Consider the following 15,819-nt stretch of genomic DNA (forward strand, 5'->3'; position numbering starts at 1 on the left):
CCTGCCATGTGTGACCCAACTCCTGGGTCTGCTCCTCCTCTTAATGACCCCAGGGAGGGTTGAAGGGTCATCAGGCTGTCCCTTGTCCTGCACCTGTCATGGTGGTCAGGTAGACTGCAGCAGCCGCACCCTCACCACCTCCTCTTTACCCTCCCACTTCCCTCCTGCCAGCATCGAGCTCCGTCTCCACGACAACCAGCTGACCACGCTCCCCAACGGCCTGCTGGACTCCCTTTCCTCCCTCCGCTCTGTCTCTCTCCATGGCAACCCCTGGGCGTGTGATTGCGGTGTGCTCTACCTGCGTTCCTGGCTGCTCAAACAGCCTGTCGACTATGTGGGACACAGCAACGTCACCTGCAGTTCCCCTCCCGGCCTGCGGGGAAGGCTGGTGGTCTACCTGGCTGAGGAGGAGGTTTTGGAGTCCTGTCACTACTGGTACTGTGACCTGGCACTGGCCTCCCAGGTCTTTCTGTTTGTGTTTGTGGCGGTGCAGGTGGGGCTGCTGGGTGCCATGGTCGTGTTCCTGAGGAGGTTTGAAAGGCTGTCCCATGAGGCACGAAGGACCACAGAGGAGAGCTTCGCTGGGGGGGCAGGGGCTTATGAGTAATAGTGAGTATGAGCCCCTGAAGGCCAGCAGCATCTGAAGAGGGGTGGGAGGGACCAAGTAGGCAAGGAGGGAGAAGAGGGAGAGGAAACAGCAAAAGGCAGAGTAGAGAGAGAACTGTAAAGGGGTCAAGCTGGTGAGCTTGAAAGGGGACTCACAGGACAAGAAACATGGGCAAATACAAGTGGTTGTGCATTTATATTCTGGGGATTCTTTCAATATGTTTTATTGCTTGCATCACTCAATAAAGCTGTTAAAATAATACATCAGGCTTTGAATACATTGCAGATAGAGATAACATTTAACTTACAATAATACTGTATTGTGTTATCATTTCTTAAATGGGTGTATTTTTAAAGGTTTGGGATGTACATTACCAGTCAAAAGTTTAGACACACCTTCTACTCAAGGGTTATTCTTTATTTGTACTATTTTATACATTGTAGAATAATAGCGAAAACATGAAAACTATGAAATAACCCATTTGGAATCATGTAGTAAGCAAAAAAAAGTGTTAAACAAATAAAAATGTATTTTATATTTGATATTCTTCAAGGTAGCCACCCTTTGCCTTAATGGCAGCTTTCTTCACGTTTGGCATTAATCTCAACCAGCTACAGTTTTTTTATTCGACGGCTCGCCATTAAAGCTAGTGAAAAGAGTAAAATTATGCTTTTTCAGCATGAATGGAGGATGCTTTGTGTAGGACCCGGTCCACGGCGAGTTGGTACTGCACAACAACCCTAGACGACAGTGCAGATCTGGCGCCCGCTATCGTCTGCCTAGGCTACTTTAGACCTAGGCTATTCCATACACTTCCACACAGAACAGTTTAGCATATCATCATACACATGTGTCATATTAACTATTGTACGTCTGTTTCATCGAATAAAAATGCGTTATTCACAGGAACGTTGAAAGATATTGTAATCGATAAATACATAACCATAGCGTTCTGAAAAAGAGGGCGGAACTTTCATACCGATCATGTATCAGTATCGGAACGTAATGTGTGACGGACCCAGGCTTAATGTTGTATACACGTGAGATCCCGGAAAAGTTTCAACAGCGAGCTGGACGGCATTTTGTCTTTAACGTTTATGCGCCATACATTACCATCATTTCTACGGTGAGTGCTGTTGTTTGTGTTTTGTATTAGCTAGCCAATGGAGTTAACGTTAGCGTTTCACAAGAATACTTTTGCTAGCATCAGTAACGTTAGCTACCGTAGCTGTTTAGGCTCTTTCTACCAGTGGCTACATTTGTTTTCAAAACCGCTTAACAACGCATTCGTACCGATATATTTAAATGGGAACTTGTAGCACTCACCTCCCTGTCAATGCGATGCTCTCCTTGTGCGATCCACAGAGCTCCTGTCTGTTACGTGCCGTAAGATGGGGCGACTGAGGAAGAGGCACAACTGGAAGGGACGGGAGCAGAACGAGACACATCCACCTCCAGAGGCCAAGGAGGAGGGGAAGACTGTTGTAGTGGAACTCAAAGGTAGAACACTTAAGCGCCTGTGGCCCGACGGCTCTCAAAATATGTAGGTACACATGAGGGTGGTGAAGGGGAGAGATACATGGTAACTAAGTATGAACATTTTTTGCACTCTACTGTTAAGTCGCTCTGGATAAGAGCGTCTGCTACTAAAATGTACGACCACTGTTCGTGAGGCTGGTGTTGTAATGGGTGTGATTCTTGTGTACGCATGATACTCTGTTCCCTGTCCCACAGATGGGGGCAACCTAAAGGGGGTGGACGAGAGCAATGCCCTGGTCCTCCCAGCCACCAAACCCAAGAAGAAGAGGGGTATTGAGAAGTCCCTTACTAAGAAACAGCCCCTTACCAAGAAACAGAGGAAACATCTACAAAAAGTCCTGGAGGTCAAAGAGAAGAAAGCCAAGGTAACATTCTCAATCTGCCTTCTCTGAGTCAGACTGGGCCAGTTTCAGTCAAGTATAATTATGAAGTGTGTCATTTGAAATAGTTCTGCACAAAAACATGAAACTACACTATTCATCATCTTCCTCCTTCGACTTCCAGAGAGTAGACATCCTGGCCAAACTGGCCGAAGTGCAGCTGCCTGACTCTGAACTGAAGCTGCTCTACACCACCTCCAAATTGGGCACAGGAGACAAGCAGTACCAGACCAAACAGTAAGGCAGTGGCAGACTGTCACACCATTGTAGCAGCATTTGGTTTAGTTATGCTTTCCATAAGCTCAGGTTGACTGATGAACAATGATATTCAGTTGGAGTGATTAGTGTCCTGGTCAACTGAAGGCTTGTGTGATCCTCTGTGGTGACTTTCTCAGGACTCCTGATGAGGTAGATGATGGAGCCTCGGGGCCCAGGATCAGCAGCCTGAGTGGAGCCAACAGGAAGAGGAAACGAAGAGCACGAGAGGAAGAGAAGGCAGAAGAGGAGAGTAGTGATTTGGACTCATCTGATGAAGAGATGGATGACGGCAGGATGGGGAATAGAAGGGTGGAGGCCACTAATGTCTCAGAATCTAAAGAGCCAGCCTCCTCCTGTCAGGAGAAAGAGGTGGAAGAGATGGAGAAGAAAGAAGAGAAAAAGGAGACGAGTGAGGAGTCAGGCCCTGCACGGGCCTCCAGTAAAAAACCATCCGAGCCAGCAATCTTCATCTCCGTGGACAGACTGCCAGAGATACAGGTGTGTGTTTCTTGTGGTGTGTGTTTGTTTCTCATGCACATTCTCTCTTTTTTTTCAAGCCGTGTGCATTTGTCTTTATTTCTCCTGCTGTGTGTGCGCATGTGTGTTTGTCCTGCAATGTGTGTAGGATTCCCGTCTGAGGCTGCCAGTGCTGGCTGAGGAGCAAGTAATCATGGAGGCGGTGAGAGAGAACAGTTTTGTGGTTCTGTGTGGAGAGACGGGAAGTGGTAAAACCACCCAGGTACCCCAGTTCTTGTACGAGGCTGGATATGCCAGGTAACACACATACCCTGCTCTTCTTTTTCTCTGCTTCACTCTCTTATTCACCACTTATCTTGTTGTATGTTTATTTGAAGCCTGTTTTCACTCCACTAATACCATCATATCTCTGTTTACCCCTCTCCCTCCTGTTTCTCTCCAGTGGCACTGGAATCATTGGTGTGACAGAGCCTAGGAGAGTGGCAGCTGTCAGTATGTCCCACAGAGTGGCCAAAGAGATGAACCTGTCTACACGGTACACACACACACACACACACACACAATGGTTAGTGTTTGGATTTCGTTTCCAGTTGTCTGAGGCTCTCTGTGTGTTTGGTTGTCTGTTGTTAGGCTGGTGTCATACCAGATCCGTTATGAGGGGAATGTGACCAGTGACACCAAGATCAAGTTCATGACAGACGGAGTCCTGCTGAAGGAGATTCAGAAGGTAATCCTCCCACCCCCTCTGCTTATTATCTATCCTTCCCATCACTTGTTCCATCCTTCCCCATCCCTACCTATCTGCCCCCAATTTTTCCCATGTTTATTGTATGACTCCATTCTCAGTCTATTTGCCTCAGTCACCCAAAATGGCACCCTAGTCCCTTTGTCGCACTACTTTTGACCAGAGCCTGTAGTGCGCTACTGTATAGGGAATGGGGTGATATTTGAAATGCAATCTCAGTTTGTTGCTCTCTGCTGTAGGACTTCCTGCTCCAGAGGTACAGTGTGATCATCATAGATGAGGCCCATGAGAGGAGTGTGTACACAGACATCCTGATTGGCCTGCTGTCACGCATCGTACCACTCAGAAACAAGGTCAGACAGATGGGGTTAATTTGTTGTTGTTGTTGATCTTTTTTTAATAAGTGACTGGGGGTTCCTGACACCTTGGGCCTGTTACTTAATATATGCACAACTGTTATGTAAAGATTTATAAACTATTTACTCAATCAAATGTGTTTAATAATGATTTATTAGCAGACTTCTCTACCTAACTTGTTGTTGCCCTTATTTTCCCCTACCCTGTTGTTTCCTGTGTGTCATACAGAAAGGCCTCCCCATGAAGCTGATAGTGATGTCAGCTACTCTGCGTGTGGAGGACTTCACAGAAAACAGGAAGCTGTTTCCTACTCCTCCTCCCGTCATTAAGGTAGAGGCCCGTCAGTTCCCTGTAAGCGTCCACTTTAACAAACGGACTCCTCTGGAGGACTACACTGGAGAGGTGTTCCACAAGACCTGTAAGATCCACCGCATGCTGCCCCCTGGGGGTATCCTGGTGTTCCTGACGGGACAGGCTGAGGTCCACTCTGTCTGCAGGAGACTGCGGAGGGCCTTCCCTTTCAGGAGGGGCAATACAGCTACTGGTATGTTTAAAAAATATTTATTGTTATTATTATATATTTTTTTATACAGTCTTTACACTGTAAAATGTATGACTGTGTGTTCTGATAAGGTGAGGGAGAGGAGGCAGCAACAGACTCCTCAGATGAGATGAAGAAGTTAAAGAAAGCCAAACATAAGAGAACTGTGGTATGTACTACTTAGTTATTCTGTCACTGTGTTGAGAAGTGTGTGAGTGAATGTTTTAATGCTATTTGTGTGTGGTTTCTGTGTGTGAGTAGTCCCTGCCCCGTATTGACCTGGATAACTACTCAGCGTTGCCGGTGGATGAGGGGGATGAGGACCGTCTGGCGGGGATAGATGATGAGGGGTCAGACCTGGAACTAGGAGACGACGCTGCAGACACAGGTAAGAGAAAAGGACAGCTAGGTGTATGTGTTGCCCTACAGCTCTCAGGTGTGTATCCTTGATTCATATGTTCTCTTTCCGTGTCTGTAGAGGAGAAGGCGGACCCGTCCCTCCCTCTTTATGTCCTCCCCCTCTACTCTCTCCTGGCTCCAGAGCAGCAGGCCAAGGTAAGACGGGCCACTTGGCACAAGAAATCTACAGTAGATTAAGTCATATCGTTGCATTAATGCATGGATATTTGATCTGTGTCTCTGTGTTAGCTTGTCCTTGTGTGCATGCTTATTGTGCATGTACAGTTGAAGTCGGAAGTTCATACACCTTAGCCAGATACATTTAAACTCAGTTTTTCACAATTCCTGACATTTAATCCTAGTTAACATTTCTTGTTTTAGGTCAGTTAGGATCACCACTTTATTTTAAGAATGTGAAATGTCAGAATAATAAGTGTTTTTCAGCTCTTATTTCATCACATTCCCAGTGGGTTAGAAGTTTACATGCACTCAATTAGTATTTGGTAGCATTGCCTTTAAAATGTTTAACTTGGGTCAAACATTTAGGGTAGCCTTCTACAAGCTTCCCACAATAAGTTGGGTGCATTTTGGCCCGTTCATCAAATCAAATTTTATTTGTCACATACACATGGTTAGCAGATGTTAGTGCGAGTTTAGCGAAATGCTTGTGCTTCTAGTTCCGACAATGCAGTAATAACCAACAAGTAATCTAGCTAACAATTCCAAAACTACTACCTTATAGACACAAGTGAAAGGGGATAAAGAATATGTAAATAAAGATGTATGAATGAGTGATGGTACAGAGCGGCATAGGCAAGATACAGTAGATGGTATTGAGTGCAGTATATACATATGAGATGAGTATGTAAACAACGTGGCATAGTTAAAGTGGCTAGTGATACATGTATTACATAAAGATGCAGTAGATTATATAGAGTACAGTATATACGTATACATATGAGATGAATAATGTAGGGTATGTAAAGATATTAGGTAGCATTGTTTAAAGTGGCTAGTGATATATTTTACAATTACCATTATTAAAGTGGCTGGAGTTGAGTCCGTGTGTTGGCAGCAGCCACTCAATTTTAGTGGTGGCTGTTTAACAGTCTGATGGCCTTGAGATAGAAGCTGTTTTTCAGTCTCTCGGTCCCGGCTTTGATGCACCTGTACTGACCTCGCCTTCTGGATGATAGCGGGGTGAACAGGCAGTGGCTCGGGTGGTTGCTGTCCTTGATGATCTTTATGGCCTTCCTGTGACATCGAGTGTAGGTGTCCTGGAGGGCAGGTAGTTTGCCCCCGGTGATGCGTTGTGCAGACCTCACTACCCTCTGGAGAGCCTTACCGTTGTGGGCGGAGCAGTTGCCGTACCAGGCGGTGATACAGCCCGACAGGATGCTCTCGATTGTGCATCTGTAGAAGTTTGTGAGTGCTTTTGGTGGCAAGCCGAATTTCTTCATCCTCCTGGGGTTGAAGAGGCGCTACTGCGCCTTCTTCACGATGCTGTCTGTGTGGGTGGACCAATTCAGTTTGTCTGTGATGTGTACGCCGAGGAACTTAACTTACTACCCTCTCCACTACTGTTCCATCGATGTGGATGGGTGGGTGTTCCCTCTGCTGTTTCCTGAAGTCCACAATCATCTCCTTAGTTTTGTTGATGTTGAGTGTGAGGTTATTTTCCTGACACCACACTCCGAGGGCCCTCACCACCTCCCTGTAGGCCGTCTCGTCGTGGTTGGTAATCAAGCCCACCACTGTTGTGTCGTCCGCTAACTTGATGATTGAGTTGGAGGCGTGCGTGGCCACGCAGTTGTGGGTGAACAGGGAGTACAGGAGAGGGCTCAGAACGCACCCTTGTGGGGCCCCAGTGTTGAGGATCAGTGGGGTGGAGATTTTGTTGCCTACCCTCACCACCTGGGGGCGGCCCGTCAGGAAGTCCAGTACCCAGTTGCACAGGGCGGGGTCGATACCCAGGGTCTCGAGCTTGGAGGGCACTATGGTGTTAAATGCCGAGCTGTAGTCGATGAACAGCATTCTCACATAGCTATTCCTCTTGTCCAGGTGGGTTAGGGCAGTGTGTTTGAGATTGCATCGTCTGTGGACCTATTTGGGCGGTAAGCAAATTGGAGTGGGTCTAGGGTGTCAGGTAGGGTGGAGGTGATATGGTCCTTGACTAGTCTCTCAAAGCGCTTCATGATGACGGAAGTGAGTGCTACGGGGCGGTAGTCGTTTAGCTCAGTTACCTTAGCTTTCTTGGGAACAGGAACAATGGTGGCCCTCTGACAGAGCTGGTGTAACTGAGTCAGGTTTGCCACAACTTTGGAAGAATGCTTGGGGTCATTGTCCATTTGGAAGACCCATTTGCGACCAAGCTTTAACTTCCTGACTGATGTCTTGAGATGTTGTTTCAATATATCCACATAAATGTTCTACCTCATGATGCCACCTATTTTGTGAAGTGCACCAGTCTCACCTGCAGCAAAGCACCCCCACAACATGATGCTGCCACGTGCTTCACGGTTGGGATGGTGTTCTTTGGCTTGCAAGCCTCCCCTTTTCCCTGCCATACATTACGGTTATTATGGCCAAACAGTTCTATTTTTGTTTCATCAGACCAGAGGCCATTTCTCCCAAAAATACGACCTTTGTCCCCATGTGCAGTTGCAGACTGTAGTCTGGCTGTTTTATGGCGGTTTTGGGGCAGTGGCTTCTTCCTTGCTGAGCGGCCTTTCAGGTTATGTCGATTTAGGACTCGTTTTACTGTGGCTACAGATACTTTTCTACCTGTTTTCTCCAGCATCTTCACAAGGTCCTTTGCTGTTGTTCTGGGATTGATTTGCACTTTTCGCACCAACGTACGTTCTCTAGGATACAGAACGCGTCTCCTTCCTGAGCGGTGTGACGGCTGCGTGGCCCTATGGTGTTTATACTTCCGTACTATTGTATGTATAGATGAACGTGGTACCTCCAGGCGTTTGGAAATTGCTCCTAAGGATGAACCAGACTTGTGGAGGTCTACAATGTTTTTTCTGAGGTCTTGGCTTATTTCTTTTGATTTTCCCATGATGTCAAGCAAAGAAGCACTGAGTATGAAGGTAGGCCTTGAAATACATTCACAGATACACCTCCAACTGAATCAAATGATGTCAATTAGCCTATCAGACGCTTCTAAAGCCATGACATAATTTTCTGGAATTTTCCCAGCTGTTTAAAGGCACAGTCAACTTAGCGTATGTAAACTTCTGACCCACTGGAATTGTGATACAGTGAAATGATCTGTAAACAATTGTTGGAAAACGTACTTGTGTCATGTACAAAGTAGATGTCCTAACCGACTTGCCAGAACTATAGTTTGTTAACAAGACATTTGTGGAGTGGTTGAAAAACGAGTTTTAATAACTCCAACCTAAGTGTATGTAAACTTCAGACTTCAACTGTGTCTGTGTGTTTCTAATCCTGTGTCCAGGTGTTCCGGCCCCCTCCTCATGGTGCACGTCTGTGTGTTTCTAATCCTGTGTCCAGGTGTTCCGGCCCCCTCCTCATGGTGCACGTCTGTGTGTTTCTAATCCTGTGTCCAGGTGTTCCGGCCCCCTCCTCATGGTGCACGTCTGTGTGTTTCTAATCCTGTGTCCAGGTGTTCCGGCCCCCTCCTCATGGTGCACGTCTGTGTGTCGTGGCTACCAACGTAGCAGAGACCTCTCTAACCATCCCGGGGATAAAGTATGTGGTCGACTGCGGTCGGGTCAAGAAGCGCTTCTACGACCGCGTCACGGGGGTCTCCTCCTTCAAGGTCTCCTGGACCTCACAGGCCTCAGCCAATCAGAGGGCAGGCCGGTCAGGCCGTACCGAACCTGGACACTGCTATAGGTCAGAACTGGAAAGGGGTGTTTAATTGTTAAAGTAAATGCTTTCACACCCCATTTTTAACCTCAGTCATTTCTAACGGGGATAAAATTGAATGTGCTATGACTGTGTGTACTAGGCTGTACTCATCAGCGGTGTTTGGAGACTTCATTCTGTTCTCAGAGGCAGAGATCACCCGCAGGCCAGTTGAGGACCTGGTACTACAGATGAAGGACCTTAACATAGACAAGGTCAGAGAAATAACACATTGATTGATGCTGTAAAGAGGGAGAAAGTCTTCCTGTGAAATTAGTCAGACACTACCTATTTGGCTGATGGATTTTTCCTGTGTGTTCAGGTGGTCAACTTCCCATTCCCCACAACTCCCTCAGCTGAGGCGCTGGTGGCAGCAGAACAGTTACTGGTTTCACTGGGAGCACTAGAGGAGCCGCCACGCACCGGACGGTAAGCGGTTAAACCTGACTCGCTCTCTCACCCTTCACTCAACCTACCTCACTGCTCAAAAACTCACTTCTCAGCAGGTATATCTGAGGTCCCCTCTTCAGATCCTCCACCTCACTATCCCCTCTTGCAGCAAACCCACCCACGATAAATCCATGTCTATCTGCTTTAGGGTTAAGGAGATGGAGCGAGCGCGTCTGAGCTGTCCCATCACCCCCTTGGGCAGGGCAATGGCGTCGTTCCCTGTGTCACCACGCTACGCTAAGATGCTGGCGCTAGGGAAGCAGCAGGACTGTCTGCCTTACGTCATCGCTGTGGTGGCCGCCATGACGGTCCGGGAGATCTTTGAGGATCTGGACAGGTGAGGGGCAGAGAGAGAGTAGAGGACATGTGTGTTTATGGGATTATTCTAAAATACATAGACATTAGAATAGCATGTTTCTGATCAAACAGTGTTTTGGTTTTGTTACTTATTGTGAAATGCATATTTAAACAAGATCCTAATGTGTTTGCGTCTCTACATTCTCTCTCCACCGTCTCTATTGGTCCAGACCTGCTGGTAGTGAGGATGAGAGCTCCAAGCTGGCCCAGCGTCGAGCCCGGCTGGCCCAGATGAGGAGGCTGTGGGCTGGGCAGGGAGCCTCTCTACTGCTGGGGGACCTCATGGTCCTGCTGGGTAAGGCTGGAGTGTGAGCGTATGAGGGTGTGGTGGTGGTTTTCTTTGTGTGTGTGTTCTGTACACTACCGGTCAAAAGTTTTAGAACACCTACTCATTCAAGGGTTTTTCTTTATTTTCACTATTTTCTACATTGTTGAATAAAAGTGAAGACATCAAAACTATGAAATAACATATGGAATCATGTAGTAACCAAAAAAAGTGTTAAACAAATCAAAATATATTTTAGATTTGAGATTCTTCAAATAGCCACCCTTTGCCTTGAACTTTACACACTTTTGGCATTCTCTCGGCCAGCTTCATGAGGTTCTCACCTGGAATGCATTCAATTAGCAGGTGTGCCTTGTTAAAAGTTAATTAGTGGAATTTTTTTCTTAATGCCTTTGAGCCAATCAGTTGTGTTGTGACAAGGTATGGGTGGTATACAGAAGAGAGTCCTATTTGGTAAAATATCAAGTCCATATTATGGCAAGAACAGCTCAAATAAGCAAAGAGAAATGACAGTCCATCATTACTTTAAGACATAAAAGTCAGTCAAAACCGAACATTTCAAGAACTTTGAACGTTTCAAGTGCAGTCGCAAAAACCATCAAACGCCATGATGAAACTGGCTCTCATGAGGACCGCCACAGAAATGGAAGAGCCAGAGTTACTTCTGCTGTAGAGGATAAGTTCATTAGAGTTACCAGCCTCAGAAATTGCAACCTAAATAAATGCTTCAGAGTTAAGTAACAGACACATCTCAACATCAACTGTTCAGAGGAGAATCCAGCCTTTATGGGTGAATTGCTGCAAAGAAACCACTAGTAAAGGACACCAATAAGAAGAAGAGACTTGCTTGGGACAAGAAACACGAGCAATGGACATCAGACTGGTGGAAATTAGTCCTTTTGGTCTGGAGTCCAAATGTGATATTTTTGGTTCCAACTGCTGTGTCTTTGTGAGACGCGGTGTGTGAACGGGTCATCTCTGCATGTGTATTTCCCACCGCAAAGTATGGAGGAGGTGTTATGGTGTGGTGTGCTTTGATGGTGACACTGTCTGTGATTTATTTAGCGTTTCAAGGCACACTTAACCAGCATGGATACCACAGCATTCTGCAGTGATACTCCATCTCATCTGGTTTGGGCGTAGTGGGACTATCATTTTCTTTTCAACAGGACATTGACCCAACACCTCCAGGCTGTGTAAGGGCTATTTTACCAAGAAACAGAGTGCTGCATCAGATGACCTGGCCTCCACAATCCCCGACCTCTACCCAATTGAGATGGTTTGTGATGAGTTGGACCGCAGAGTGAAGGAAAAGCAGCCGACAAGTGCTCACTATATGTAGAAACTCCTTCAAGACTGTTGGAAAAGCATTCCAGGTGAAGCTGGTTGAGAATGCCAAGAGTGTGCAAAGCTGTCAAAGGCAAAGGGTGGCTATTTGAAGAATCTCAAATCTAAAATATATTTTGATATGTTTAACACTTTTATTTATTTATTTTTATTTTTGGTTACATGATTCCATATGTATTTTTTTTCATAGTTTTGATGTCTTCACTATTCTACATTGTAGAGAAAAAGAGTAACCGTTGAATGAGTAGGTGTTCTAAAACGTTTGACTGGTAGTGTACTACATGTCTGTTAAAGTATGATGGGTTTACCTCAGGTGCTGTGGGTGCGTGTGAGTTTGCTGGCTGCACTCTTAAATTCTGTGAGGAGAATGGACTGCGGTATAAAGCCATGCTGGAGATCAGACGACTTAGAGGACAGCTCACCAATGCAGGTACACACAAAAATAAATCAACGTTTATTTGTCACGTGCGCCGAATACAACAGGTGTAGACCTTCAAGTGAAATGCTTACTTACAGGCCCTAACCAACAGTGCAATTCTTAAGTAAAAACTCTGTCCTCTCCTTCAATAGTGAACTCAGTGTGTCCAGAGGTGGGTGTGTTTGTGGACTGTAAGATGGCTCCACCTACTGAGAGCCAGGTGGTGTGTTTACGTCAGATAGTGCTGGCGGGACTGGGGGACCACCTCGCCAGACGGGTACAGCAAGAGGAACTTCTAGACCCAAAATGGAGGAATGGATACAAGGTGAGTTCACCTATAATACTGATTGGTGAGGAAAGTTTTGTTTTTATCTTTGTTTCTAAGTCCCATTTCTGATCCTGCTTGTTGATAGTGTTGTGTTAACTGTTTTCAGACCCCACTCCTGGATGAGCCCGTCTACATCCACCCCTCCTCAGCCCTGTTTAAAACGCTACCTCAGTTTGTGGTCTATCAGGAGGTCTTGGAGACCACCAAGATGTACATGAGAGGTAGGTGAAACACTTCCACTGATCATAGTACAGTTTAATGTCATCGATATTCGTTATGCCAACAGCTGTTAACTTGGGAGATTTGTCTCTCAGGTGTGTCAGCGGTAGAACCAGAGTGGGTTCCCCAGCTCCTCACCCAGTACTGCCATTTTGGATCTCCTCTGGAGACCCCGTCGCCATGGCTCTGTGCCTCTACAGGCAGGGTCAAATGTCACTGTACCAGCACCTTTTGTGAGTCTGCTCTACACCATGCCTGTCCTTGTCACGTTCAGTAATACAGTATCTCCCTGGTCTGTATGGGCTTTAACGTCTCTGATCTCTCTGGCTATGTCTCAATTCATCTTTCCTCAATTCCCTGAATCCCCTCATCTCCTCAACGTATTGGAGAGGAAGGTCTGAGGGGAGGGACCTTGGACCTTCTCTAATACAGTAGGAGAGGAGAGAGGATGTGAAGAATCACAGAAACACTGATTGAGATTGAGCCTAACACTCTATTCCCTGTATTCTCCAGTCCGATGTGGCTGGCAGCTTCCTGCTATAGAGATGGATTACCCAGATGGCCTGGAACGATACAAACTGTTTGCCAAGTTTCTTCTGGAAGGACAGGTACTAAAGTGTACTCTATAGTGTCACGTCAGGCCGTACAGATCTCTATGGGACAAACCTGGTTAGATGGAGTAAAACAGAGGTTGACTGCACTCACTTTTATTTGTGTGTCGTGTGTTTCAGGTCTGCCCTAAATTGAAACAGCACAGCAGTTATCTTCTCTCAAACCCTTCCATCATGATGAAGACCTGGGCAAAGTAAGCCAAGTGTTCCTTTCACTACACCACATAGGATGGTCTGTCTGTGTTGATGCTTAATGTTGTTTTTCCTCTGTCAGACTCCAGCCCAGGACTGAGGCTCTGCTGGGAGCTTTAGTGTCAGAGAGAGTGGACTGCAGAGACGTACTGCTCTCATCCTGGAAGAACCACGACAAATGTACGTATTTGTGTAATTTCAATGAGAGACTGTCAAACGTGTCAAATAGTTTATCATGATGTTCTCTCTTCTCGTAATTTTCTCCTTCCAGTCCTCTTGACTGCGTACTGCCAATGGATCCCTGAAGCTAAGCACCAAGACGTGGCCAAGAGCTGGCCTCCCATCTGACACAGAGGACACTGATACCAGCTTTGCAGCCTGCCAAACCAGCCATACCAACACAGTGCCATCAACACAACCCCATTACCCATACCAGGGAGCCAGTTATCCATACCTCAGCCAGCCACACAACACACAGGACCTTTTGGCTGTTCTGTACAGAACTGTTCAGGGGAAGGGCCAATCTTTCACTTGGACCATGTGTCCCTCTGGTTGTGCTTTGATACATTTTTAAGACTGCTTATTTGTGCTAGTCTGAAACTGATGATTAGAATGAGATTTGATCAATGTTGGACAGAATGAAAATCCCAAAATCTTTTTGAAGATGAAGCCTTAATCTTACCATGCAGTTGACACCCAAAATAAATACGAAGGCTTTTTTTTTCTTTTTTAATTGAAGTGAGTTTATTAGTGTGTTTCCTGAAGATTTCAGACTATCATATTTATTTCCCGCGCTCTACTTCTTAAACGATTGAGTACGAAACTAACTGAGGTACAGAACTCCCAAACTTTGATTGCTTGAAAATATTTTGGATAGCATTTATACTATAACAATATGTAAAATGATCTCCAATGTATTTCAATGGCAAAAAAAGGGCCATAAACAAAGTCTCTTTCACCGTTTTAAGGCTATCAACTCCAAACCAAAGTTGAGATGTTCAGACTGACCCTACTTAGATTGCTTGTCAAAAGGGTTTTTGATACTATTTAGGGCTCTATTCAGTCTGTCACTGAAGCGTTACAGATTGCGCGATTGAATTAAATGTAATTTCCGTCTCTGCTAATGTGGTAAAATTGCTTAAATTGCAATCATGCTGTAACTTCCGCAATATGGATTGAATGTACTTTTAAACTATAACCATTTAAATGAACATGTTTAAATAAGAACCATTAAAAATAGTGGAAGCTATTCAAAATGGTCCTGCTCTTTGGCCAATTAGGCAACAAAACCAACTTTAAAACTTTCAGGCTATCCTAACTTAAAATGTTCTAATATGGATACAGTGCTTCCAGAAAGTATTTAGACCCCTTGACTTTTCCATATTTTGTTACGTTACAGCCTTATTCTAAAATGAATTCAATTGTTTTATTTCTCAATCTGCACACAACACCCCATAATGACAAAGCTTAAACAGGTTTTTAGAAAACATTTTTTGGGAAATATCACATTACATAAGTATTCAGACCCTAAACTCAGTACTTTGTTGAAGCGCCTTGAGTCTTGGGTATGATGCTACAAGCTTGGCACACCTGTATTTGGGCGGGTGGGGTTCTCTCATTCTTCTCTGCAGATCCTCTCAAGCTCTGTCAGGTTGGATGGGGAGTGTTGCTGAACAGCTATTTTCAGGTCTCTCCAGAGATGTTGGATTGAGTTCAAGTTCAGGCTCTGGCTAAGCCATACAAGGACATTCAGAGACTTGTCCCGAAGCCACTCCTGTGTTGTCTTTGCTGTGTGCTTAGGGTCATTGTCCTGTTGGAAGGTGAACTTTTGCCTCAGTCTGAAGTCCTGAGTGCTCTGGAGCAGATTTACAGATCTCTGTACTTTGCTCCTTTCATCTTTCCCTCGATCCTGACTAGTCTCCCAGTCCCTGCCGCTGAAAATCATCCCCACAGCATGATGCTGCCACCACCATGCTTCACCGTAGGGATGTTGCCATGTTTCCTCCAGGCGTGATGCTTGGCATTCAGGGCAAAGAGTTCAATCTTGGTGTCACCAGACCAGAGAATCTTCTCTCATGGTCTGAGTCCTTTAGGTGCCTTTTGGCAAACTCCAAGCAGGCTGTCATATGCCTTTTACTGAGGAGTGGCTTCTGTCTGGCTACTCTACCATAAAGACCTGATTGGTAGAGTGCTGCAGAGATGGCTGTCATTCTGGAAGGTTCTCCCATCTCCACAGAGGAGCTCTGTCAGAGTGACCATCGGATTCCTGGTCACCTCTCTGACCAAGGCCCTTCTCCCTCGATTGCTCAGTTAGACTGGGTGGCCAGCTCTAGGAAGAGTTTTAGTGGTTCCAAACTTCTTCCATTTAAGATTGATGGAGGCCACTGATGGATGGATGCCACGTTTTGTTTTTGTACACTTCCCCAATA

The 15,819-nt window shown here is 45.7% G+C and overlaps 1 protein-coding gene across 2 annotated transcripts; it reads left to right on the plus strand.

The window, feature by feature from the left end:
* Positions 1-411: 411 nt before the first annotated feature.
* On the plus strand, positions 412-14,123 carry dhx37 (DEAH (Asp-Glu-Ala-His) box polypeptide 37). 2 transcript variants are annotated; one of them, XM_035757151.2, is made up of 26 exons: positions 412-609; positions 1,973-2,107; positions 2,342-2,511; positions 2,651-2,763; positions 2,922-3,282; positions 3,410-3,558; positions 3,704-3,796; positions 3,892-3,988; positions 4,246-4,359; positions 4,592-4,907; positions 4,997-5,073; positions 5,166-5,292; positions 5,383-5,459; positions 8,938-9,170; positions 9,286-9,397; positions 9,505-9,611; positions 9,781-9,969; positions 10,160-10,284; positions 11,936-12,052; positions 12,193-12,365; positions 12,475-12,589; positions 12,683-12,820; positions 13,101-13,195; positions 13,319-13,392; positions 13,473-13,570; positions 13,662-14,123. In XM_035757151.2, the coding sequence occupies exons 1-26, from the start codon at positions 549-551 to the stop codon at positions 13,736-13,738; spliced, it is 3,543 nt and encodes a 1,180-aa protein (XP_035613044.1). In that variant the 5' UTR covers positions 412-548; the 3' UTR covers positions 13,739-14,123. The 2 variants fall into 2 exon arrangements, with proteins under 2 accessions (XP_035613044.1, XP_035613045.1); XM_035757152.2 differs by lacking the exon at positions 412-609 and adding an exon at positions 651-1,733.
* Positions 14,124-15,819: the final 1,696 nt, after the last annotated feature.

Source organism: Oncorhynchus keta, chromosome 25, assembly GCF_023373465.1.
Source record: "Oncorhynchus keta strain PuntledgeMale-10-30-2019 chromosome 25, Oket_V2, whole genome shotgun sequence".
Classification (NCBI taxonomy): domain Eukaryota; kingdom Metazoa; phylum Chordata; class Actinopteri; order Salmoniformes; family Salmonidae; genus Oncorhynchus; species Oncorhynchus keta.